The sequence below is a fragment of the Ipomoea nil genome, unplaced genomic scaffold (genome assembly GCF_001879475.1).
Source record: "Ipomoea nil cultivar Tokyo-kokei standard unplaced genomic scaffold, Asagao_1.1 scaffold0666, whole genome shotgun sequence".
NCBI lineage: Eukaryota > Viridiplantae > Streptophyta > Magnoliopsida > Solanales > Convolvulaceae > Ipomoea > Ipomoea nil.
Window position 1 is genome coordinate 1,386,736 of NW_017617094.1, and position 25,030 is coordinate 1,411,765.

The following is a 25,030-nucleotide window of genomic DNA, read 5'->3' on the forward strand; positions in this document are numbered from 1 at the left end:
TACTACATTTATAGGATTTTTCAATGGCATTTCAGTCTTCAATTATGATTTTTTTTTTCAAAAAAATAAGGATAAAAAATATAGCGATTCAACCTCATTTGTATAAAAAAGATTGAAATGTCTTTGTATTTATAGACATTTCAATGATTTTGTTGAAGGAGAACTAAAAATAGTCATGTCAGAACAATACTAGGACTAAATGAAGATGTTCTAATAAAAAAGAACTCAAAGTAGACTATCACGTATAATAAAACACAAATTATACAAGAAAAAAAAAATCACACTAAAAATACCTTTTGCAATAAATTCAACTGAAAAGGTGTCAATAATAATCGAAATTCTGTTGTTTTTTAGTAGCTTTAATCAAAGACTTTGATATAAGAATTGTGTCAGATTTTGTCTTTCTTTGAATGTATCAAACAAAATTCTTTTTAAATTATAATGTCACTCATAACAATGTTATATGAGTATATTTTATATTTAATAATTTAAATAAATATTCTTCTCAATATATATATATATATATATATATATATATATATATATATATATATATATATATATATATATATGGTCCATTTCAGGTGTGAATCAGTGAATATGTGAACTCTCACGTATCGTTGAGATGTGAGATTGGAAGGTCAAGATCTGAGGAGTGGTGTAGTGGTACATCCGGTACAGTTATACAGTTATATTTACCAAGTCAAAATCATTATAAATCACAAGATTGAGAAAAATCAACGGTGCATAATAGTACACATGTTCGCATGATAGCATTGATTCACACACAAATAATATAACTTTATCACACTTAGACATCATTACACAACACAAAATTTTTTAAAAACTTCATTTCTAACCTTAAATTAGGACAAATAGTTACAATTTTAGTCTCCCAGTGAACATATTAGGATTCTATATTGTATATGAACAATTGAACATTCAAGTGATTTCAATTTTTTTGAAAATATAACCTTGACAGGTTTAAAGTCAGAATTATATTCATCGAGAGACCAGTTTGCTATATTTTTGCAAAGTTAGAATAATATTTGCAACTTCAAATTGGCTAATGGCATATAAATAAAAATTTTAAAAACAAATGAGTTTAATTTCCTTCATGATCAAAAATGTCAAAAATATGATGTAAATAAATCTGTTTATATGCCAAAACAATGAAACATAGATTTGGTGTGACATGTAGCAATCAAGATTGGAAGCCCTAAAGTACAAATCCCTAAATCCCACATGGTTGCCACTCTCCATAGTGGAAATAGAGAGGTGGCAACATTGCATTATAAAGATGAACTATAAATATATGATTTCCTTGAGCTTCCCATCACACAACTCTGATCTTTCACCTTAAAGGACTACAATATAATGGCTATCTTTTTCAAGTATTTTTGCACACTTCTCTCTATTACTTTGGTCATACCTGCACTTGGCCACCCTCAAGGTGGTGAAGGTGGTGGTGGTGGTGGCGGCGGCGGTTCCACCCAACCTGGTGGTGGTGGTGATGGTGGTAGCGCCTCCTCCCAACCTGGTGGTCCTAAAGCTACCTATTATACCACCTCTGATGGCTTGGGTACTCCAAGTATGCCTATACCTCCTCTCTTTCGTACCCTTACACGATCCAACACGTTTTTGTTATTTAGTATGTAGTGGTTATATGATTAGAAAGTATAATAATTATGTAGGAGTAGATGTTATAATATAGGAGAACATGCTCCATTTATATGGAACATGACCAAAGGTGAAATGAGAATCATGCTTTAGGTGAAAACGTAAGAACTGCACAAATGCACACAATCTACACAGAATCTAATCATTGTATGCCCGGAGAATTAGATTGTGTACATTCATATAGTAGATTGTGTGCACTTATACAGTAGTTCACATATTCTCACTTAAGGGATAGTTCTCATTTGAACGTGAACCTATATATATATATAATGAATTTGTTGGTTTGGCAGGTGGATCTTGTGGCTATGGAGAGTTAGGAAGAACTGAAAACAACGGCCAAGTTTGCACCGCCACGAGTCGGCTTTACAACGGCGGCGCTGGCTGTGGTGCCTGCTACCAGGTAAACCAACCTGCCTGCCTGCCTGCCTTTCTCTTACACATTTGATAAACCATTAAAAGTAGAGTTGAAAATGTTTGGGATAATTTTCAGGTAAGGTGCAAGAACAAAGACCTGTGCAGTGAAGAGGGAACTAAGGTGGTAGTCACAAACTATGGAGAAGGCCCTGCAACTGACTTCATTCTCAGCTACAGCGCCTACGCTAAATTGGCCAAGTACCCGGCTGTGGCGGCCCAGCTCTTCGCGCAAGGTGTTGTCGACATTGAGTACCGCCGAGTTTCCTGCAAATTTGGTGCCAACCTCATGATTAGGATCCAGGAACACAGCAAGTTCCCTAGCTTCTTGTCCATCATTGTCATGAACCAGGGCGGCGCAACTGACATCCTCGCTGTCGAGATCTATGAGGTATGTCCGTCTCGCCTTTTTCACCCGAGTCAATGGATACAATACAACACAAACAACTAGTCAATCACACAAGCAACGACAAATGTCCTCATCATCGAACTACAATACCCCACACGAGATGTGCTTACAATCTCCCATTGCATGACCAACACTAGTCAAAACACCTTTTTGGATCAACTTTTTAAGAAAGTCATTTTGCATGTAATCAACTATCAGCTAATTTACCAAACATCTTTCTACAATCAACTAATGCTATCAACTAGTCAAACCCACTAACCCAATCAACTAACATCTATTTACCAAACACCCCCAATACCTTTTTATGGATCCATAGAATATATTACATGTCCCACATCAATCTCACCACTAGAATCTAGTCCTCAAACAATTGAGAAACAATGATATTGACCAAGCCTCTACATAAATTAGCAACACACACACATGCCAGATAAGAATGTAGGGAATACATAATAATCAAAGACTTTTGGTATGCAGGAATCGAGTGAAAAATGGATATCAATGAGGAGGGCATATGGAGCAGTATGGGACTTGTCTAGCCCACCATGTGGACGACTTAAAGTGAGGTTTCTCGTGAGTAGCAGCGATGGAACAACAGCTTGGGTGCAGTCAGACAAAGCTGTCATTCCTGCTGACTGGAAGGCTGGCGTTACTGTTGAAACAGACATTACACTCTCTTGAGCAACACAAGCACTCTCAGCATCTATCATATCATAGCTTATAGACATCTTAATGTAATGTAATAATAAATTTAATAATCTCTATGCTATGATCAGCCATTGCACTTCAAAGCATGCATGGTTATATACATACATGCTCTAGGCTGAAGTACAACTATCGTGTGTTATCTAAGACCCTGTGAGAAGATAATAAATTTTGCAATATGGTGAAAGAATGATCTGAGATGAGAAAGAGCAAATTTAATTCATTCGATGTATTTACACCAGAAACAACAAGCTAAAGAAAGAGCTTACATTAGGTAATGAGGAAAAACCTGAACCCACCCTTGAGGAGAGACCCTTAAAGACCAACTAATACAGCCTACCGGTACACTCAGCAGATCCACAAAAGCATTGTTTTACCTTGATGTTTCCACTGGAATCACGAACCTGATCCACTGTATAATTATAGTGATAAGTCAGCTCTCGTAATGGAGAAATATTCTCTACAGCAAAGAGCATGATATGCGGCACTTTTCTGTCATCATAGTCATAAAGGACATTTTGTGCATAGAGGTTAGGCGAACAGCTGTGATTGATAAACCTTCCGACATTCCCATACTCTGCTGCATCAATGGTATGGCCAACTTCTTCAACCTGCTCACTACTAGTACATTTTTGTCCAGAAGGATTGATAGAACAGTCACTATAGTTATGGCCAATATCAAAAAGATACTCATCACTACCAATCCTTCGTTCAGCTTCCTTGTCTTCAAGAAGCTCTCCTGCATACTCACATATAAAGGTTCCTGAAGGAATAGAAGTCAGGGATCTGACACCCCAGCCCCGTGACTCAGTCTTGAAGATCTCCAATTGAATCTTGATACCGTTCTGGCTGACTCTGTTATAGCAAGAAGGTGGACACTTACAATGAGGACCACACTCATATACAAGAGGTTTCACTTCAACTATGGCCCCATTACGGTTGTATGGAAGTTCACCTCCATTTCGGACTGCACATGCGCACTTTTTGGAATCAGAACATTTACCGGTACAGTCACAACCTTTAAGTGGAGCAGGGTGGAACCATTCTGGATATTTCATCTTACGGATGTAATTAAATGATGGAGGTTTCTCACTGTCAATTCTGTTGATAGCACATATAGGAAGCAACTCTTTTCCTCCAGTTATGTCAGCAACACAAACTCCATGCCGCATTGTGGACTTTTTGGATGACTTTACTTCTTTCCAAAATACATCCGCTTGACCAGGAATTCTTCTAAGCTCAAACATAAAAACCATCTTACCGTGCTTACCTTCTACTGTCCAATAGTTCTGAACAGTGTATATGCCATCATAAACATATGTTGTGGCCACCTTTGGCTTTGCATCCACTGATTCAGAAGGCTTGGTCTCCTTGTATCCACGAATCACCCGCACTGGATTCTTTACAGTTATGCTATTTCTCAAAGCTAGATTGCCTCTTTCAAGCTTTTGGTCTTCTGGTGTCTTAGCTTTACTAATCACATTTCCACCTTGTCCAGAATATATCAAGACATCAGGATCATCCGTTTCATCGGCATAAGCTCCGGAAGAAACAATACTAACTGCAATTGTAATTCCAGTCTCAGTATGCTTCATTGAATCTATACCTGCTTGATATAGTCGATGAATACCAACAAGGGCAAGTTCCACCCTATACTGGAACTCATCACCAACTTCAACTCCAGGCACTTCACCTAATATAACATTGCCAGTGTTAACTTCTTTACCCATTGCTTTGATTATCTTTGATGCTTCAAGATCAATCCTTTTAGTTTTCTGCTTAGATTGTGCCTCTTCCTCTGGCCTTGACTTTGATTCTTCTCCTTGTAAGAGCTTTCTACAAAGAACCTGAAATAAACGCAGTGTCTCTCTTACTTTGCTACGGACATCACCATGGCTGGAACCATTTGGGCCAAAAGGTGGCAAGGTCACATCAAATTTGGGCAGTCTATTTCCACTAGGAGAAACTTCAGATGGCACTTCAGTATCCTGGTCACCAGCAACAAGAGCATCTTCATTACAAGGAACTTTAGCACCTTTGGCTCCATCTGAAATCTTAGAAACTGATCTCTTCTTAAGAAGTGCTTTCCTAGAAAATTCTTGTTTATGGCCAACTTTTTTTGTGACAGTTGTACGATACTGTCTCGCTTTACCATGAGCATCATTGTGTCTGGAATCATCGGAACCAAAAGGTTGCAGGGTCACATCAAATTCAGGTGATCGCTGTCCACCAGTAGAACCTTGAGGTGTCACTTCACTGATTGCAACAATAGTTTCCAGGTTCTCAGCACCGAAAACACCCTCACTAGTTACTAGGGCACATTCACCACCACTTCTTGCCTCGATAGAAAAAAGTGATGCCTTCCTAACAACACTTTTTTTGGCAACAGCATTGGACCTCTTCCGATAAGAAGCTGTATTTTTCTTAACTTCACCTTCCCTAATCACGCCATCACTAGTTAAGTCCGTTGTCCCCTGCCTCCATGGACAAAGTGGTTCAGCCATCAGAGCTTGCACAAGTGGCTTTACAACTTCATTACCAGAATCAAAATCATCACCCGAACACCTTTGATCATTTTCGTCAACATCACAAATACTTGTACCTCCTTCCCCAAGACCAATAGCATCATCTGGAAGGATGCATTTATCAATTTCTTCCTGGGAGTAGACAACAATCTCCTTACCAACCACAGCTTCAGCATCACGAACACCTTCTGATTTTTCAATGGAAGCCCCCACTTCATCTGCGATAGCTTTCACTATATCCATACAATTCTCTTCAATCGGCTTAGGAGCGTTCGTTCCACAAAATGGAGGAAAGTCACGTATAGCAGAAACTCTTCTCGAGCGGTATTTTTTCTTTATCAAGGACGAAGTGTGTTCCTCGACACTGTTATTGTATTGCAACTGCTGTTGTGAGCATGTTTTTCCCAAACTGGCAGGAACCATCTCATCAGACTGGGCAGTTTCATCAATAGGTAGTGATACTGTCTCATCCTGCTCCTTCATCAAATCGTGGTTCTCTATTTGATCCCCTTCCTCCACTTGCTCCACTTTATTACCTTCTTTGGTAGAATCAGATTCAAGAGGCTCAATACTAGCATGAACAGCCACATCAGACAGGGCACTTTCGACAATAGGTAGTGTTACTGCCTCATCCAGCTCCTTTACCAAATCACGGTTCTGTATCTGATTCCCTTCCTTCACTGGCTCCACTTTGTTATCATCTTTCAATATGTCAGATCCAAGAGGTTCAACATAGCTCATCACTTCTTCCACCCCACTAAGAGTTCCATTTGCAGTTGTGGCCACCACCACTTCTGCGACCACTCTATCCAAGGATTCATCCACTGCCAATTTAACTGAGCAGTTCACAACTTCTAAAGATTGCAACTCACTAACATCATCAGAATCCTTTACACCTGTAACCTCCAAACCGGCGGCAGCAACCACACTTCCACCAGATTTCACATCAGTTTGCGGAGCATTTTCGCCACACCCAGGAGGAAAATCCCGAACTGCTGAGACTTTCCTAGCTTTATATTTCGGCATATGATCCAAGGATGAGGAATGGAAACCATTCTCTAATGGCCTCTTCTGATTCTGATGAGACAACCCACCACTCGACACCATAACCATTTTCTTTACAAACTATGAAGATATCCACCTTCTAGCTAGTGAGAATGCTGAAAAGCAAGAAAGATAATTAGAATCCTATTTCATAGCAGAACCATATCAAACAATAAATAAATCTCAAGTTTTTTTCTCAAATCCACTAACATTAGCTCTCACTTCCCAACCAATAGCTCACATAAATCACAGAAAAGATTCATCAAACATAAAATCAAATTGTTGAACAAGCTAACAAATAACAAAAAGGCACCTCTCCGACTGGTATCAAATTTAACTCCGGTTGTGCTGCTCCGATCATCCAATATTTCCTGGCCGGGAAATTGATGGAAAATAAAACAACAAAACTGAACCAACTGCAAATTTTACAGCAAAAGAATTATCCTACGCATGCAACAAGGAAAAACAGAACTAAAAGCAAACATAAATCAGGAAGTGAAGGTTGGTCGGGAAAGAACTTACCAGGCATCAAAGCTCAACAACCATGACGATTTTGCGCCAGTTTGGTACCTAGAACGAAAAAAATCGCAGAAAAAAAACGGTTAAAAGGGGAAAAGGAAAAGGGAGGAGAAGCAAAGAAGGGAAAATTTGAAGCTAAATCAGGAAAAAGGAAGAAGAAATGTAAGAAGAAGGTATTGCAATGAATAAGAGTGGCGGAAAATCGGAACGAACCGGGTCGGCGATCCGGATCTGGAGAAAACCCAGATTGAGAAGGCATAGCATACGGTAATGGGAGGTGGATCAAGAAATGAGGGAATCCATGGATGGATTACAAATTACAAATTACAAATTACAGTACAAATTACAATGGTGGTGGTGTGTTGGTTTCTGCGCGAGAAGGGGACGGTGGCCGTTTAGCAATTTGCAGCGTCCGAATAAAGCAACAAGAAGAAATGGAAATTGCTAAATTCGATGAAAATAATAAAATGATTTTTTTTCTTTTTGGTACAACTTTATTTTATGTAAGAACCCACTATATATATAAGTGATTGTACTCAATTTTCCAATTTAAAATGAATTAATCACACTTCTTATCCCTCAATTATGTTATAACTATCAAATTGATTCTCGATTATTTATTTTGACCAATTAAATTCTCAGCTATTGATTTCATAACTAATTTGATCCTCGGCCAAACTGATTGAGAACCAATTTGATAATTACGAAATACCAAATCGATTACAAAATTAATAATAGAGAATTTAATTAATCAAAACGATCATTAATTCGTTTAAAATTGTGTAATACGATATTTATATTTAATATAATCTTTTTATGCAATAGATTTTTTGGTTTAAATAGTTACCAAATTTATATAAAACACTTATGCATTAATAAATTGTCATTGCCGTATGGCGTATGCCGTATAAACTCAAATAATTAATTTCTTTAATAGTTAAGGGAATTAATTTGTATGGTCTTATCATTAATTAGAGGTGAGCATAATTACTGAAAAAATCAATGAAATCGATAACCAGTTACGTTATTGATTATTAGTTCTTTAAAAAAATTTAATTAATCGGTTATGAACGCTCAAAAATCGTGGTTACCGAATAACTGATACTCTGTAATATATAAAGGTTATGTAAAATTTAGCTCATCACTAAGCCCAATAAAATATTTTAAATGGGTTATGACATTCAATTTGACATAACTTATCAAAAATTGAAATTCGATTTTCGGTCAGTTATATCTATTATTGGTCATTTTCAGTCGGTTATGAAGATTAAAGAATAACTATTATCAGTCGGTTATTGATTGTAATTGACCCATGTGTGTGTGTGTGTGTGTGTGTGGTCATACACCACCAGGTATGCAAGAATGCACCACCACGGTGTTCAGTAATGCACCAAGGTGTGGTGCATTTCTAAACAAGTGGTAGTGCATTTATGCATTCCTGGTCGTGCATGACCGCACGTCCCAAGCTGTGGTGCATTTGTGCATTTCACCCTAGTGTATTTTTAAACACGTGGTGTATTTGTGCATTTCACCGTGATACATTTTTAAACACGTGATGCATTTATGTATACCTAATAGTGCTTGACCGCACGTTCGCACGGGAAAGCCACAAAACTGTCCAACCCCAAAAGAGATGATTGAGTAGGTGAAGCATGACTATAGTATTGATTCTTACTAACACTCTCTCAGTTGAGTTTGTCACACAGTCTTCCTAGTATGCTTTACATCTCATATGTGGTTTGCAATTTTACACTCTATTACACCATCGAGTATTGACTTTTGATTTCTCTCATCACCAAAATAATAATAATAATAATAATAATAATAATAATAATAATAATAATAATAATGTTATTACCTTAAATAAATAAATTATTATACTTTACTTTTGAATTAGTATTTTCTACCTATAAATACAAATTTATAATTCTTTTAACCCTAGCTTCCCCCATCATTTCCTTATCCACATTGGTAGGGCTTCTCCATTCCGTATTTTTATGTTTCAGATGCATTTTCTTAGAACTAAATTAATCGGGATGTTTTCAGTTTGTTGGTTTGATATAGCTATAGTCTGATATACCTTTCCTTTCTTCTGGTGTTGTTTTAGTTTTTTCCATGAGTTTGAAACATTGTATGCTTAGATTTGTGCATCCTTGTCATTATATGGGAGCCTTGTTTTTTTTTTTTCTTTTGGGATAGTTTGTGCTTTTTACCCAAGAGTTTTGAGGAACAGGACTGAACACATAAACATGTTCTCTATATATAGTTTCCATGTATTGAATGAATGAATGGAATATGGCTCCGTTTTTTGGATATGATCATATGAATGCCAATGTTATTACTGTATTTGTATTTTTTTCGTAAATATATATATATATATATATATATATATATATATATATATATATATATATTTGTTTATTTCTATTTGATCTTACTGATGCATAATATATTATTATTGTCACCCCTCAAGTTTCTATGTTTTATAACAAGCAGCTAGCGTTAAGGGTTTACGTGGTTCGCTGGCCAAAAAAAGCAATCAAACAAAAGCTAAATCGAATTGAGGGGTGAGGACGTTGTAGATGAGGCCTTTTCTCATCATACTTTGCATTTTTTTTAGAGAGAATGAGAATGCGATGCTGAGGAAAGAGAAAAAGGAAACGGATAGATTTTTATTTTTTTTTTAACTAGAAGTTTCTATGTTTTTCTTATACAAATTTATAATTGTATATTTATATTAATAAATAATTATTAAGACAAGTATAATTTATTTTATATTGTGAACACATTATTTTTAATCAATTTGATTTAATAATATTATACCTTAATTATAAAAATTACACTTAATAATTTTAGTACTAAATGTCATACAATAATTACCATAAACAATGTTTGATAATTGACAAATTTTATTAGGCAATAAAAATTACTATTATAAAATCTTTGGTAATAAGTACACATTATATTTAATTATATCAGTTTAATAATATTATATCTTATTTTTAAAAAATTGAAATAATACTTTTAGTACTATTGAATATTGATTGACTAAAAATTATCTTAATTATTAAGGTAATTAATAGATATTTAGCTTTTAAAAATTTTCTAATATATGAATTATACATAGTAACATAGAATCAATTAGTAGGACAATTATATTAGGTAATGTAATTAATAATTTACTTTTTAAATTATATCTCATTTTTAATAATGAATATTTTCTTAAAGTATGTACAGACTATGCTTATCAATATAGAATTAAAAGTGTATATATATATATATATATATATATATATATATATATATATATATATAGGGAAGCAAACCAAAAAAAAAATATATATATATATAGGGAAGGGATCAGGTGCATTTGTTGCTTCCCGTGCGGATGTGCGGTGGATTAATGTACGTGAGGTTTATACTTAATGTGCGTGAGATTTGTACTCAATGTGCCTGAGATTTGTACTTAATGTGCGTCATGTTAATATGCGTGAATTTTGTACGTAAGGTGTCTGAGTATTGTGCTTAATATGCGTGAGATTTGTGCTTAATGTGCGTGAGTAATTCAGAATTATGAGCTCAGAAAGAAGCAGAATAGAAAACTCACGCACATTAAAGCCCAAGCTTCTTGTTACTTCTTCCTTCAAAAACTCTTTCTGTTTCTCTCTTCTCTTGGAAACCTTTGCAGTGCTGCCTTAGCTTGCTTATGTATGTTATATGCTGCTGTGTTGAGTTCGTTCTTGCATATTGAGTGTCCTCAGCAACTTCCAAGATTAAGCGCCATTTTTTCACGAAAAATCTGCAATTCGATTCTCCGTAAATCACGCGGGAACTTCGGCGAAGGGTGATCGATCCCATTGGGAAAGGAGAAACTGACATTCATATTTTCTGCTGCATTTTACACATTCACGCACATTAAGTACAAATCTCAGGCACATTAGACACAACATTCACGCACATTGAGTACAAATCTCACGCACATTAATTACCCGCACAACCGTACGAGAAACATTCAACCGCACGGGAACCTTTCACTATATATATATATATATATATATATATATATATATATATATATATATATATATATATATATATATATATATTATACTTAATGGATAATATTATTAGCACAAAATAAATTATACTTACCTTAATATATAGATTATTTTTTAATATAATTTCCTAATTTTTATTAAAGGTAATTATTCTCTTAATTTTTCTTTCCTTCTTTTGTGTAATTATTATGATAATTTTATGGTAATGTATTTAAATATTGGAAGAGAACAAATGTTATAATTAATATAATTAATGAAATTATTATGGTAATTGTCACAATATTTGGTAATTATAATTAATATAATTAATGAAATTGAGAAATATAAGATTTTTTTCATAGAGATATTTTTGACAATTTCATTAAATTATAATTAATAAAATATAAAATATAAATAAACAAATGAAATTATAAAATTAACAAAACATGAATATTTATAATTTTTTAAAATATACATACATACACTTTTTAAATTTCTAAATATAATTTTTTAAATATAAATCTATCAATATAGATTATAATTAATGAAATTATATTATTGAAATTTTCTATATACATATTAATAAATATTATGTGTATATACAATGTATTATACAATCATACAAGGATATGCGTCAGATTAGAATTTATATTTATTTATACAAAATTTAGAATTTACATTTGTTATTGAGTTCTAAGTACAATTCTCTTAATTATTATTATTCATATTTTTAGAATTATAATATATATGAAATACAATTTGGAATAAATCAACTTTTTTTTTTTTGAATGCTGTTCATATACTTTCTCAACCTACTGAAACACAAAGAGCTAATAACGCCTCCACTGAGGCTTGAACTTACAACCTTCCAAATGGAAGTCCAACCCGGGTACCATTGGACCACATAGTCCTGGTAAATCAATCAACTTAATTATATGAATGTTTTCTATAAATTTATGTAAATATGTACATGACTAGAGATTATATTAACCATACAAAATTAAATTTTAATTTTGTATGTTATGAAAATAGATATTTGACCAAATATATAAAAGTCCAACTATATTATTATATTGTACATTTTAACATCTTTTTATTTTTTCTATTTTAATTTTAAATTCATAATAACAAAAAAAATTTCGTGCAACTCACAGGTAAAACACTATATTTTAAAAAATACAATTTGATAAATATTAGAAATTAATTAGTACAATATTATTTATGTTTATAATAATTAAAGAAAAAAATAAATAATTCAAATATGTGAACCAATGATTTCAAAATAAAATTAATATACAGTTACAAATAAATATAGCATGATTACATTTATTTTAATAAGATTTAATTCCCTTAATGATATGATGATTTTTCTTTATCAGTTTATTATTGGAGACTAAGGGAGTGTTTGGGTAACTGGAAATTATTTTTTAAAAAAAATACTTACTAATAAAAAATATTTTTAAAATATTTTTAGCGCCTCATAACATGTGTAAATCTTATATTTTTAAAAAATACAATTTGATAAATATCATAAATTAATTAGTACAATATTATTTCTATTTATAAATTATAATAGTTAAAAAAATCAAATATGTGAACCAATGAATTCAAATTGAAATTAATATACAGTTACAAATAAATATAGCATGATTAGATTTTCTTTAATTAGTTTTAATTTCCTTAATGAAATGCATTTTCTTTATAATTTTTTTATGGGGGGCTAAGGGAGTTTTTGGGTTGCTGAAAAATATTTAAAAAATAAAAATACTTACTAATAAAAAATATTCTTAAAATATTTTTTAATCCCTAAACATTAAATTTTTTTATATTTTTTTAAAAACACAATTTGATAAACATCATAAATTAATTATTGCAATATCATTTATGTTTACAACGAGAATAATTAAAAAAAAAATCAAATATGTGAACCAATGATTTCAAAATGAAATTAATGTACAGTTACAAATAAATATATCATGATTAGATTTACTTTAATTAGTTTTAATTTCCTTAGTGAAATGATTTTAATAAAAGTAAAATCCTCCTTTACAACATTCCAATCCAAATTAACATGAATATTAATTAATTAGTAAAAAATTAATAAAGCTTGATTGGTAACAAAATTTTATATGAAAATTAACTAATATCTAATGAATTGTTACCACAGATTAAAGTCAATATGTACATAAAAATGAAAAATGGTTACCAAATTCTGAAAATAATTAAATTATTATAATTGTGAAAATAATGGATACAAATTCTGCGTAACAAATGAGAAAATTCGTTTGAAATTATTTGTAATTTTATAAGGAAATAATAATTTATTAATTATTATTTACACCAATCTATATCTATACTATTAATAAAAGTAAAATCTTCAATTAAAATGTCTTTCACCCTCCTGATACGAGATTGCCCTTCAAGTTCTAACGAAAACAATTCACGTTGATGCTCACATATGGCATGACTATCAACAAAAGTAAGGGTCAAACACTAACTCATGTTGAGTTATTATTGAAAAAACCAAGTCTTTAATCGCGGTTAATTGTATTTGACTGTTTCCCGAGTCACCCATCCTGATGGTATGATGGTTTTAACTCTAGACGAGGATGGATAAAATTCCGTTACTACTGCCAATGTCGTCTACAAAGAGATTTTCAATAATGTATAATTCAAGCCATTGATATTATGTTTTTTTATATACAAAGATGACAAAATTGCTATATATCTACATAGAAAATATATCTTCCGTATAAATAATTTATATAACTGAGTTGCTAGACAACGAGCTAATTAGCTCAATTAATACAAATTCTAAACACTGATATATAAAATCTCTAAAGTTGCAACATCGAATGAGTATATCTACACATTAACTATTAATTGGGCAATTATTTACTCGAATTCAAGCATTGATAACATCAGAAAACATAATCGGTGCAACTCAATTCTTCAATTATATTATATAATATTCAATGTTATAATTTATACAATTGTATATCGATTTAAATATTTTTAAAATATTATAACAAATTAATTCTGTGCAACGCACGGGCGCAAATACTAGTTAGGTAAAAGTACAAAATATACATGTTTTTGGACTGTATTTTACATACTAGTATTTGCACCTGTGCGATGCACGGCCATAAATAATAATAATAATAATAATAATAATAATAATAATAATAATAATAATAATAATAATAATAATAATAATAATAATAATAATAATTAAACAATATAACATAATAATAAAAATGAACAAAATTTATATAGAGTAAAATATTTAATAGCAATTAACATTGAAATTGTATTACATATTATTAAAAATAAATTAGTATACAACATTTTTAGTTGTACTCACAGATTGTCATTTATCCCTACAAATCAAAATTTTTAATAAAAATTAGTATACAACATTTTTAGTCGTACTCACACATTGTCCTTTATCCCTACAAATCAAAATTTTTAATCCCCTACTCTTCAAGAAAGTTTATACAATAATGCTAAATACAATATAAAAAATATATGAAAATAATTCATATTATTTTTCAATTAAAAAAAAACTTAACCAATAAATAGATGATGGCAGATGATGAAAATCATTTTTGATACCCTATAATAATTCATTAGCTAAGAAAGCCCACACTATTTAATATACTATCCTATTTGGTTGTAACCAATTAAGAATATGATGATATTCTCAAACCTAATAAGAAGTAAACTAACATTTTCTTATGAATAAGAGAACGATCTCAAATAAATACTACGTAGTACATTTTTACACCATTAATTATAGTTGAATGTACATACCTTAATCGAGTATAATAGAGGTCATTTAAAACTAATTTGTTTCAATTTTTTTATTTTATTTTTATGTATAACAGTTTCTAACTAATAAGATAATCATTGAAAGGAATCAATTGATTTAAAAAAAAAAAAAAACTTAAATTTCCTTTTTTTTTTTTTTTGAATGCTTAAATTTCCTTGAATATATTTAAATAAAATATAAATTATACTTTGTATCTGTTTTATTTAATTTAATTTTTTGTAAATGAGATGTATCAGTTTTATAAAGAAATTATACATCTCTAATCTGTTGTTTTAACCTGTGAATCCAGTAATTCTATTGCATGATCTAAACTTATATAATTAAATATGAAGTATTGTTGCCAACTACCATGTAGTGTGATGGCATCTTGGTTACCATTTCAAATGAATGGTCATAGATTTGAACCTTGAACTTCAGTATTGTGACCAGTAAAGAATCATGGGTATTTCAAAAAAAAAAAAAAAAAAAAAAATATATATATATATATATATATATATATATATATATATATATATATATATATATATATATATATATATTATTGAAATATTTATAATAAAAACTATTAATGTTGTTAAGTTTAATTAAAAATGAAAATATTAACTTTATTCATTTATAAAGTTTTCAGGAAAATATTAACTTTATTCATTTATAAAGTTTTCATCTAATAATTATGTTTTCATTTACATGCTTGACAATTATTTGATGGAACAAAAATCCTTCTATATATATAATACAAATGAGATTGAAAACTAATTTCAATTTTCTTTGAAAATATATAATTCTATAAGTATACAATCTTAAAATCTAGACATGACTTTGTACGCTAACATTGGATATGGTGACCTTCATAAGAAAAAGAATTACTGCATCTGTCCCAGCTTCAACACCTTTTCATTCAATAATGTTTTTAAATTAATCACACACCTCAACGTTTTATCTATTATGTGTATTCATCATTACTTTAGAAATATGAAATGTGTTGTAATTAGTCTGATAAACATGTCTAATGTATACATGTGATTTTCTATCCCATTGATTCAGTTTTTATCACTATTAAGAATGTCGTCAAACCATTCTTAAGATCATACTAATTTCATTATCCGAAACTTTATATTATTGTAGAAAAGTGTCTTCTTTAATTAAATGATGCTATCATTAATTTGTTCACAGATTCATCGCATAATCTGCGCTTTAATCGAATATAATTTGACAATTAAATTTGATAAGATTGCGAACAAAACTGAGGAACCAGCATATATCCTTAAAATATATAATACATATTAGTACTAAGAAACATAAAACTATATCTAGAACAATAAACTTTGAGAATTCTGATTCATTTAACCACACTTCTGGACCTAAAATTAAACTAATCGCTTTTACCTTCTAGTACATGAAATAGCAGTAAAGACTGATAAAACAAAAAAAAAAAAAAAAAAAAAATGAATCAGGCATCAGTGAATACTAAAATAATGAAAAAATAAACATATATATAAAATCTATAAAACTGATAAAACAAACAATGAATCAGGCACAATATTAAGTCTATAAAAAATTATATATAAAGATGAATAAGATTAATTCATATTTAAAAATAAAAAAACATTATTCTTATAATCTTATACAATCCTAGCTAAACACAATCATGTGATATATATATATATATATATATATATATATATATATATATATATATATATATATATATATATATATATATATATATACTAGTTTTTTTACGCGCATTGCGCGATTAAGATAATGCACAATATTTTTTTAAATAAGTATTTTAAAGTATATCAATGCAAGATTATATTGGAATTGTTCATGCATAAATAATTGAATGTTAAATTTGTGTATTTAAATAGGCAATTCTAAGTTTACAAATGCAAGATAATATTGTTAAGATTGATTATAGTTGTCAATAAAATAATTGTATAGATATGGTTGAAACCAAATACAGGATATAAGGGAGAGAAAATAAAAATTAGGGCATAAATTATTAAATACTCCGTATATACTAATATTGAAGAGCTAACTACTGATTGCCAAACAAGGACATTGCGAGATAGTTTCCCACTTCAATTTGTTGTGTGATTTGAATATTTTTTTTGTCAATAAATCTCCCAAGTAGTTAATATGATTGACTTAATTATATTTTTTATTTTTTTTATTTTTTAAAACAATTATTATTATTATTATTATTATTATTATTATTATTATTATTATTATTATTATTATTATTATTATTATTATTATTATTATTATTATTATTATTATTATTATATCATCATACCCTTAGGTAATTTTACATGTTAATCTAAACAATTAATTTTTTCAAATATCTTTTTACCAACCATTGATATAATTCGCTGGTCAAATTCGCTAATATAATCCGCTAACGCTAACCGCTAACTGCTGATTGTCAAACAAGGATATTGCGAAGTTGTTCTCACTTCAATTTGTTGTGTGATTTGAATAGTCTCTTTGTCAACAAATCCTTCAAGTAATTAATATGATTAGCTTTATTAATTATATTTTTTTTAATTTTTTCATGGTATTAATAAAATACTTAGTAAATAAATATATAGCATTATTTTGTATTATAACTTTGATATTTAATTAAAAAAAAATAGTGCACAAAAAAAGGTAATAGACAATGTGTGAATATAATCAATTGATGAATTTGGATGTAAAGAATTTTTACATTGGAGAAATATAAAGACAATATAACTAATAAAATTATTTCTCTTAATTAATTTATTAATAATGAATTATTTTTTTAAATAAGGACATTGTAGGGACAATGTAGCAAATATAATCAATTGATAAATTTGAATATAAAGAATTTTTATATTGGAGAAAAATAAATACAATATAACTAATGAAATTATTTCTCTTATTTAATTTATTGATAATGAATAATCTTTTTTGAATAAAGGCATTGTAGACACATAATTCTAAATTAAAAAAACGATATGTATTCTTTTTTGTTGTAGCTACTAAATTATTATTTTTAATCTATCTACAATCTATCTACATCTACTCTACAATTCTAATAAGAGCGAATAATGTTAGGCCCTTAACTGGAACAAAAAAATTGTCGGTACTATTGTTTCTTAAAATAAATGGTTCATATTATTTTGATTTTAGTATTTTTAATGATTTTCCTTATTTACCCTTTATTATATTATTTTCTTCCCTTAAATAACCTAAACTCCGTTAGTTTAAACTTTAGTAACGGAATATTCCGTTAACTATTTATTATTTTTAAATTACTCATTAATTTCTATAAGAAAGGTCTTAGGTTCGAATCTCATCCGAATAGAGTTAGCATAATTGTTATATATACTACGAATATGTTAAAACGTATTAATATATATATATATATATATATATATATATATATATATATATATATATATATATATATATATATATATATATATATATATATATATAACATAAACTTTGGTCAAATAATTAGTCCAACTAAATACATAACATTTAAAGTTAAGCATCAAAGATTATAAATCAAGAATTTTAAAAATCATTTGATTTTTATGCATTTAAAAAAAAAATAGGTTAAGTTTTTTTTTTTTTTTCCGTCTAATTAATCTTCTTTTGATTATTTAGATCATAACAAAACTTAATATTTCAATTATACTTTTGCATTACTGGTATGATTTAGGTCGTTATGGTATCAATATTTTTTGTATGTATTTTTATAACGGTACAATTGTACATTACTTTACAAATATTACACTATTATTATTTTTATTGGACAAAATGGTTCTTACATTATTGTCAAACATGCGCGACCTAACTACAAAGTCGTTGATCATAAATACAATTACACCTGGACTCTAAAACGGTAGGACCATTTTCCAAAGAATTGACAATGTTGACATCTCAATGGCTCCAATTGAACAAGTTTACACATCAGAATTTTAACAATGCATGAAAACTTCTAAAGAAATTTGTAAGTTAATCTTTAATATATCATTATAACAATATCTATTGTAACTATATATTTTGAATTATTTATTATCATCCTCTATTGACAGGAATTGTAACAATTGTCATTGACAAGCTCTCAAAACAATTTGTCTCAATAACGAATGTAAATTAAAAAAAAAATCAATGATTTTATTATTGTTGATGAAAAGTATGTACGCCACTTTGTTACTCTTATTAAATTAAATAAATTAGTAGCTACAACAAAAAATAATACATATGCATTTAATTAATTTAGAATTAGATGTCTATAATGCCTTTCATATATAATTAAGAAAATTATTCATTATAAAAAATTTGAAAGAGATATAATATCATTATTTATATTATCTTTATTTTCTACAATTCAAAGATTCATTAACTTCAAATTTATTGATTTATTATATTCACTACATTGTCCATTGTCTTCTTTTTACATTATCTTGTAATTAAATATTAAAGTTATAATATAAAATATGTTATATATATTTATTTACCAAGTATTTTATACAAATGTAATAAATATTAATATTTTGTTCAATACTTTCACATGATAACCTACAACACACATCTCACAACACATGAAACATGTAGGGGAAAAACTACCACTACCAAATATCAATAGGTTCTTGTAAGATAAAGAGTTAATAGTACAATTAAGATCTCATCATATACACAACAAGGCAAATTTAAAGCTTCCTAAACCATAATCTCATTGCACGATGAATCCATCCATGCTACCACCAGTAACCCAATTGCACATGACACACTACCAAAAAAAAAAAAAACAGTAACTTAATTGCACATGACACACTACCAATAAAAAAAAAAAAGACATGTATTTAAGATGAAGACAATAACAATGCTACACAAAAGAGAATTAAGAAGAATTAGAGAAATTTAAACCAAAAGTAGTATTTATTTAGACTATCACTTTTAGACTAAGTATTTAGACTAGCGTTATTACAAAGTTGCAAACATTTATTTTAGTAACAATATAATCAATCTCATATATTGTCTTGCATTTATATAAATATTTATTTACTTATGCATGAACATCTCCGATATAATATTGTATTGATATATTTTGAAATACTTATTTAAAAATAATCATTGGGCATTATTTCGTTCGCGCAAAGCGCGTAAAACAACTAGTTAATTTAATTAATTTAATAAGAGTAAAATAGAGTACTAATTATGCCAACTTTGATTGGGATGAGGTTCGAACCTAAGACCTTTAAATTCTTATTAAAATCAATGAGTAAGTTAACGGTGAACTAACAGAAATTAACGGAAAAGATAATATTTAACGGAAAATCACATTCATTAAGGATAAATTAGGAAATCTTAAGGAAAAATTAAAATCTAATCAATCTGAGCCATTCATTTGATTAAAAAATTTGACCGCCATTTTTTTTTACCCATTATAGGCCTAACTCTCTTGGGCTCTTATTAGTATAGTAGATATATAAATATATATATATATATATATATATATATATATATATATATATATATATATATATATATATATATATATATATATATATACTAGTTTTTTACGTGAATTGCGCGATTGGGATAATGCCCAATTTTTTTTAAAAAAAATAAGTAATTTAAAGTATATTAAGGCAGGATTATATTGAAATTGTTCATGCATAGATAATTGAAGGTTGAATTTGCGTATTTAAATAGGTAATTCTTCTCCCAAAGGTTGAGTCTCCAACCCCAAGGGCCCCCCACACTCCGACCCGACAGAGCATTGTGGGAGGTTGTAAATGCTGATACACAAGGAATCTGCCCACTTTGGACATAATTCCCGCACTGCCGCCGCCGAGGTTCAAACCTTGGTCTCTTCTCCCAAATACTACCCACTAAACCATTGAGCTAAGCCGATGCGGGTTAAATAGGTAATTCTAAGTTTACAAATGCAAGATAATATAGTCAAGATTGATTATAATTGTCAATAAAATAATTGTATAGGTATGGTTGAAACCAAATACGGAACATAAGGAAGAACAAATAAAAATTAGGGCATAAAATATTAAATATATACTAATATTGTTTGAGGAGATCAAATTCCGACATTAGGATTTGTGGTTAAGTTCTATTAAGACTTTAATATTAGAATTAGATTAATGGTGTAGTTATAATTCTATAGTAGACTTTAATATTAGAATTAGACTAACGGTGAATTAACGGAAAAATTAAATGGATAATCATATAATTAAGGATAAATTAGAAAATCTTAAAAGAAAAAAGTTAAAACCTGAACAATATGAACCATTCATTTGATTTAATAATTTGGCGGTCATTTTTTCTACCCAATGTTAATAATTAAATAAATTCGCTAGTCAAATCCGCTAACGCTAACCCCTAACTGCTGATTGTCAAACAAGGACATTGCGAGGTAGTTCTCACTTCAATTTGTTGTGTGATTTGAATACTCTCTTTGTCACAAAATCTCTCAAGTAGTTAATGTGGTTGACTTTATTAATTATATTTTTTTAATTTTTTCATTGTATTAATAAAATACTTGGTAAATAAATATATAGCATTATTTTGTATTATAACTTTGATATTTAATTAGAAAAATAGTGCACAAAAAAGATAATAGATAATGTAGTGAATATAATCAATTGATGAATTTGAATGTAAAAATTTTTACATTTGAGAAAAATAAAGACAATATAACTAATGAAAATATTTCTTTTAATTAATTTATTGATAATTAATAATTTTTTTTTCACTGAATAAAGACATTGTAAGGATAATGTAGCGAATATAATCAATTAATAAATTTGAATATAAAAAATTTTTATATTGAAGAAAAATAAAGACAATATAACTAATAAAATTATTTCTCTTAGTTAATTTATTGATAATGAATAATTTTTTTTTTTGAATAAAGGCATTGTGGACACATAATTATAAATTAAAGAAATGCATATGTATTATTTTTTGTTGTAACTACTAAATTATTATTTGTATAATTTAATAAGAGTAAAATAGAGTACTAATAATGCCAACTTTGATTGGGATGAGATTCGAACCTAAGACCTTTTTCTATTGAAATCAATGAGTAAGTTAACGGTGAACTAACGGCAATTCTTAAAATTTTAACGGAATTAGTAACGGTGTGTGGGTATTTTAGGAAATTTTAGTGTAAAATTTAAATCCGATCAATCTTTCAATCAATCTGAGTCATTCATTTGATTAAAATCTGTGACCGCCATTTTTTCTACCCATTATAGGCCTAACTCTCTTGGGCTCTTATTAGTATATATATATATAGTAGATATATATATATATATATATATATATATATATATATATATATATATATATATATATATATATATATATATATATATATATATATATATATATATAGAGAGAGAGAGAGAGAGAGAGAGAGAGAGAGTGGCGGGTTCAGGTGCGGCAGTGTCTTACGGTGCGGCGATTTCTTACGGTGCGACAACACCAATAGTTCAACAAATATGCACCATCAACGTTAGGAAAATACACCACACAAAACAGAGTAAACAGAGCCCTGCATCACCAAACACACACCATTAGGTGTGAGTAAAAACACCATACACTGTTCGAAAATACACCATTGGGGGTGGTGAGTTATATGGTGTATTTTTTTGAGTCTGTTGTGTATTTTGTGATGTTTTATTACATTTCATTGTGGTGTGCTTTTATTACACTGTTGGTGCATATTGTTAACACTGTTGGTGTATTCTGGAATTCCGCCGCACCGCCGCACGGGAAGACCCCGCCGCATTTGAACTTTATTCTATATATATATATATGACCTGTGTATATAATCAAATTATCAAGTATCAACATTAATTTATATGAATGTAATCAATTCCTATAATCCCCACAATTACAAATTTGACCAAATTACCAACATGGAAATAATTCGAGTAAATACCAATTCTGGTCCCAATTTAAGGTAGGATGATGAGGAGAATTACGAATTAGGATAGATTTTAGGACTTAAATTCCATTATTTATGCTCAAATTGGGATCTTAATTTGAAAAAACGAAAATATCCTTAAAATTTTTAGGGTCTGTTTACTAACAGAAAACTGTTCTCTGTTTTCTGTTTTTAAATTTTTCAGTTTTCATTCTCCGTTTTTCATTCTCTGTTTTCTGTTTAGAAAACTTGTTTACTAACCGAAAATTGTTCTCTGTTTTCTAATTTTTCAGCTTTCACTTAAAATTTAGTTTAGATAATATTAATATTTTTTGAGTTAATATTTAAAATTTTTTTTGGATATATTCATTTGAATGACATGCATATGAATATATAACTTTTACTTTGAATTCTAATATATGTGAGATTTCAATATCCGATATCTGGACTGAACTTGTATTATGATATAACATAATTAAAAATATTCGAACTAATAATCTATTGAGTTCAATCAAAATCTAAAACATTATATAGAATTTAATTCTTAATTTTGATAATGTAAGTAAGCAAATAAATTATGTTTAAATAAGTAAAGTAAGTAGAAAAGATAGAAAATAGTGATAAGTAAAATAAGATGATAATGAATGTAATCATACTAATGTGGTTATAGCGACATATAACTAAATAGATGATAGATGATTCTGTTTTTCATTTCGAAAATAGTTTTTAAGTGTGTTTCAGTTTTCCAGAAATTTCCAGAAATTATTTTCAGTTTTGAAAATGAAAACTGTGTTAGTAAACATGTTTTCTGTTTTCTATTTTTCAGTTTCCGGAAATTTTCAGTTAGTAAACGGCCCCTAAATTTCGGCATGTCTTAGACGAATGAGTGACCGGCGTGATGAATTTTGACACTAAAACAATAGTCGTGGAAGAAATTAAGTAGGAACTAAACATGTGAACTAAAATTGTCATTTTGTCAATATTCGTGAGACCAAAATTGATATTTGCTATTTCAAAATAACACATAAGTAACTTAAATGTAATATAAATTTTAATGAAGAAAATGATTCACAAACCCAACAATCACCCGTCTCAAATAAAAAATAGAAAATTATTTATTTTCTGTTTTTTTTTTTAAATACTCATAATTCTTTACAATATAGTATTTGTTTTATATTTTCTCAAACATTTTCAGCCCAAAGAATTTAAGCTTCCACTTCCAAAGTTTGAACTTATAACCACCCATTTAAAATACTAATCAAGAAATCATCACACTACATGATAATTGACTCATATATTACTGCTTAATTGGCTTACTTCACCCTAAGTTAACAAGAATTTATCCCATGAAAAGATATTTTGTCAAGAAATGCTAATTGTAGAGTCCTCTAATACAGTCCCTTTTTAATAATTATTAATTAACTAATTACCATACGCGCATTGTGCGAATATTCCAATGCCTAATGTGTATTTTTAAATTAGTTTATCAAAATATCATTCGGTATCCTGGTATATATCAATGCAAGATTATCAAATTTTTCATAAAAATAAACTGGTGTAATAACAGTTTTAAAGGGAAGCACCATCACTGGATAGTACACTAAACATAGTTTTTGCAACACAAAACCTTATTAATTGGCATGATTAATGTTTCCTCTTGTTGCCACTTTCGCCAGAAATGAATTCTTGATTTGATCTAGTCTCCTAGTGCGCTTCATTGCAATTTTAGTGCCTTAGCACAGTACACATTTAAAAACATAGTCAAATCCTCATTCCCCAAAAAGACAATGATAATAGACATAGTTTCACCTCTGTGTTGAATATATATTGTGAATTAGGTGTACCGTTTCATTAATGCATGTCCAATGCGTGATTCTAATTGGTCGCCTCCTCCAAACGTGATCGGCGACCGTCCGATCGCCAGTAATTATTGCCGGAAAA

At 29.2% G+C, this 25,030-nt stretch overlaps 2 protein-coding genes across 3 annotated transcripts; one reads left to right on the plus strand and one right to left on the minus strand.

Moving 5' to 3' along the window:
* The first annotated feature begins 1,329 nt into the window (after positions 1-1,329).
* LOC109174872 (expansin-like B1) lies at positions 1,330-3,428 on the plus strand. The gene is made up of 4 exons (XM_019324110.1): positions 1,330-1,591; positions 1,971-2,080; positions 2,171-2,482; positions 2,978-3,428. Exons 1-4 carry the CDS (start codon positions 1,378-1,380, stop codon positions 3,179-3,181), a joined length of 840 nt encoding a protein of 279 aa, XP_019179655.1. The 5' UTR covers positions 1,330-1,377; the 3' UTR covers positions 3,182-3,428.
* On the minus strand, positions 3,404-7,615 carry LOC109174871 (histone-lysine N-methyltransferase, H3 lysine-9 specific SUVH4-like). 2 transcript variants are annotated; one of them, XM_019324108.1, is made up of 4 exons: positions 7,507-7,615; positions 7,297-7,344; positions 7,088-7,145; positions 3,404-6,890 (listed from the first exon to the last, which is right to left on the minus strand). In XM_019324108.1, exon 4 carries the CDS (start codon positions 6,841-6,843, stop codon positions 3,532-3,534), a length of 3,312 nt encoding a protein of 1,103 aa, XP_019179653.1. In that variant the 5' UTR covers positions 6,844-6,890; positions 7,088-7,145; positions 7,297-7,344; positions 7,507-7,615; the 3' UTR covers positions 3,404-3,531. The 2 variants fall into 2 exon arrangements, with proteins under 2 accessions (XP_019179653.1, XP_019179654.1); XM_019324109.1 differs by having other exon boundaries at positions 7,088-7,190.
* Between the last annotated feature and the right edge of the window lie 17,415 nt (positions 7,616-25,030).

What these genes read in the sequence shown, in the direction of transcription:
- LOC109174872 (XM_019324110.1), top strand. Translation starts at nt 1,378, where the DNA reads ATGGCTATCTTTTTCAAGTATTTTTGCACACTTCTCTCTATTACTTTG. An exon ending in TGATGGCTTGGGTACTCCAA is followed by an intron (nt 1,592 to 1,970) that starts GTATGCCTATAC and finishes TTGGTTTGGCAG; the next exon opens with GTGGATCTTGTGGCTATGGA. An exon ending in TCGCTGTCGAGATCTATGAG is followed by an intron (nt 2,483 to 2,977) that starts GTATGTCCGTCT and finishes TTTGGTATGCAG; the next exon opens with GAATCGAGTGAAAAATGGAT.
- LOC109174871 (XM_019324108.1), bottom strand. Translation starts at nt 6,843, where the DNA reads ATGGTTATGGTGTCGAGTGGTGGGTTGTCTCATCAGAATCAGAAGAGG.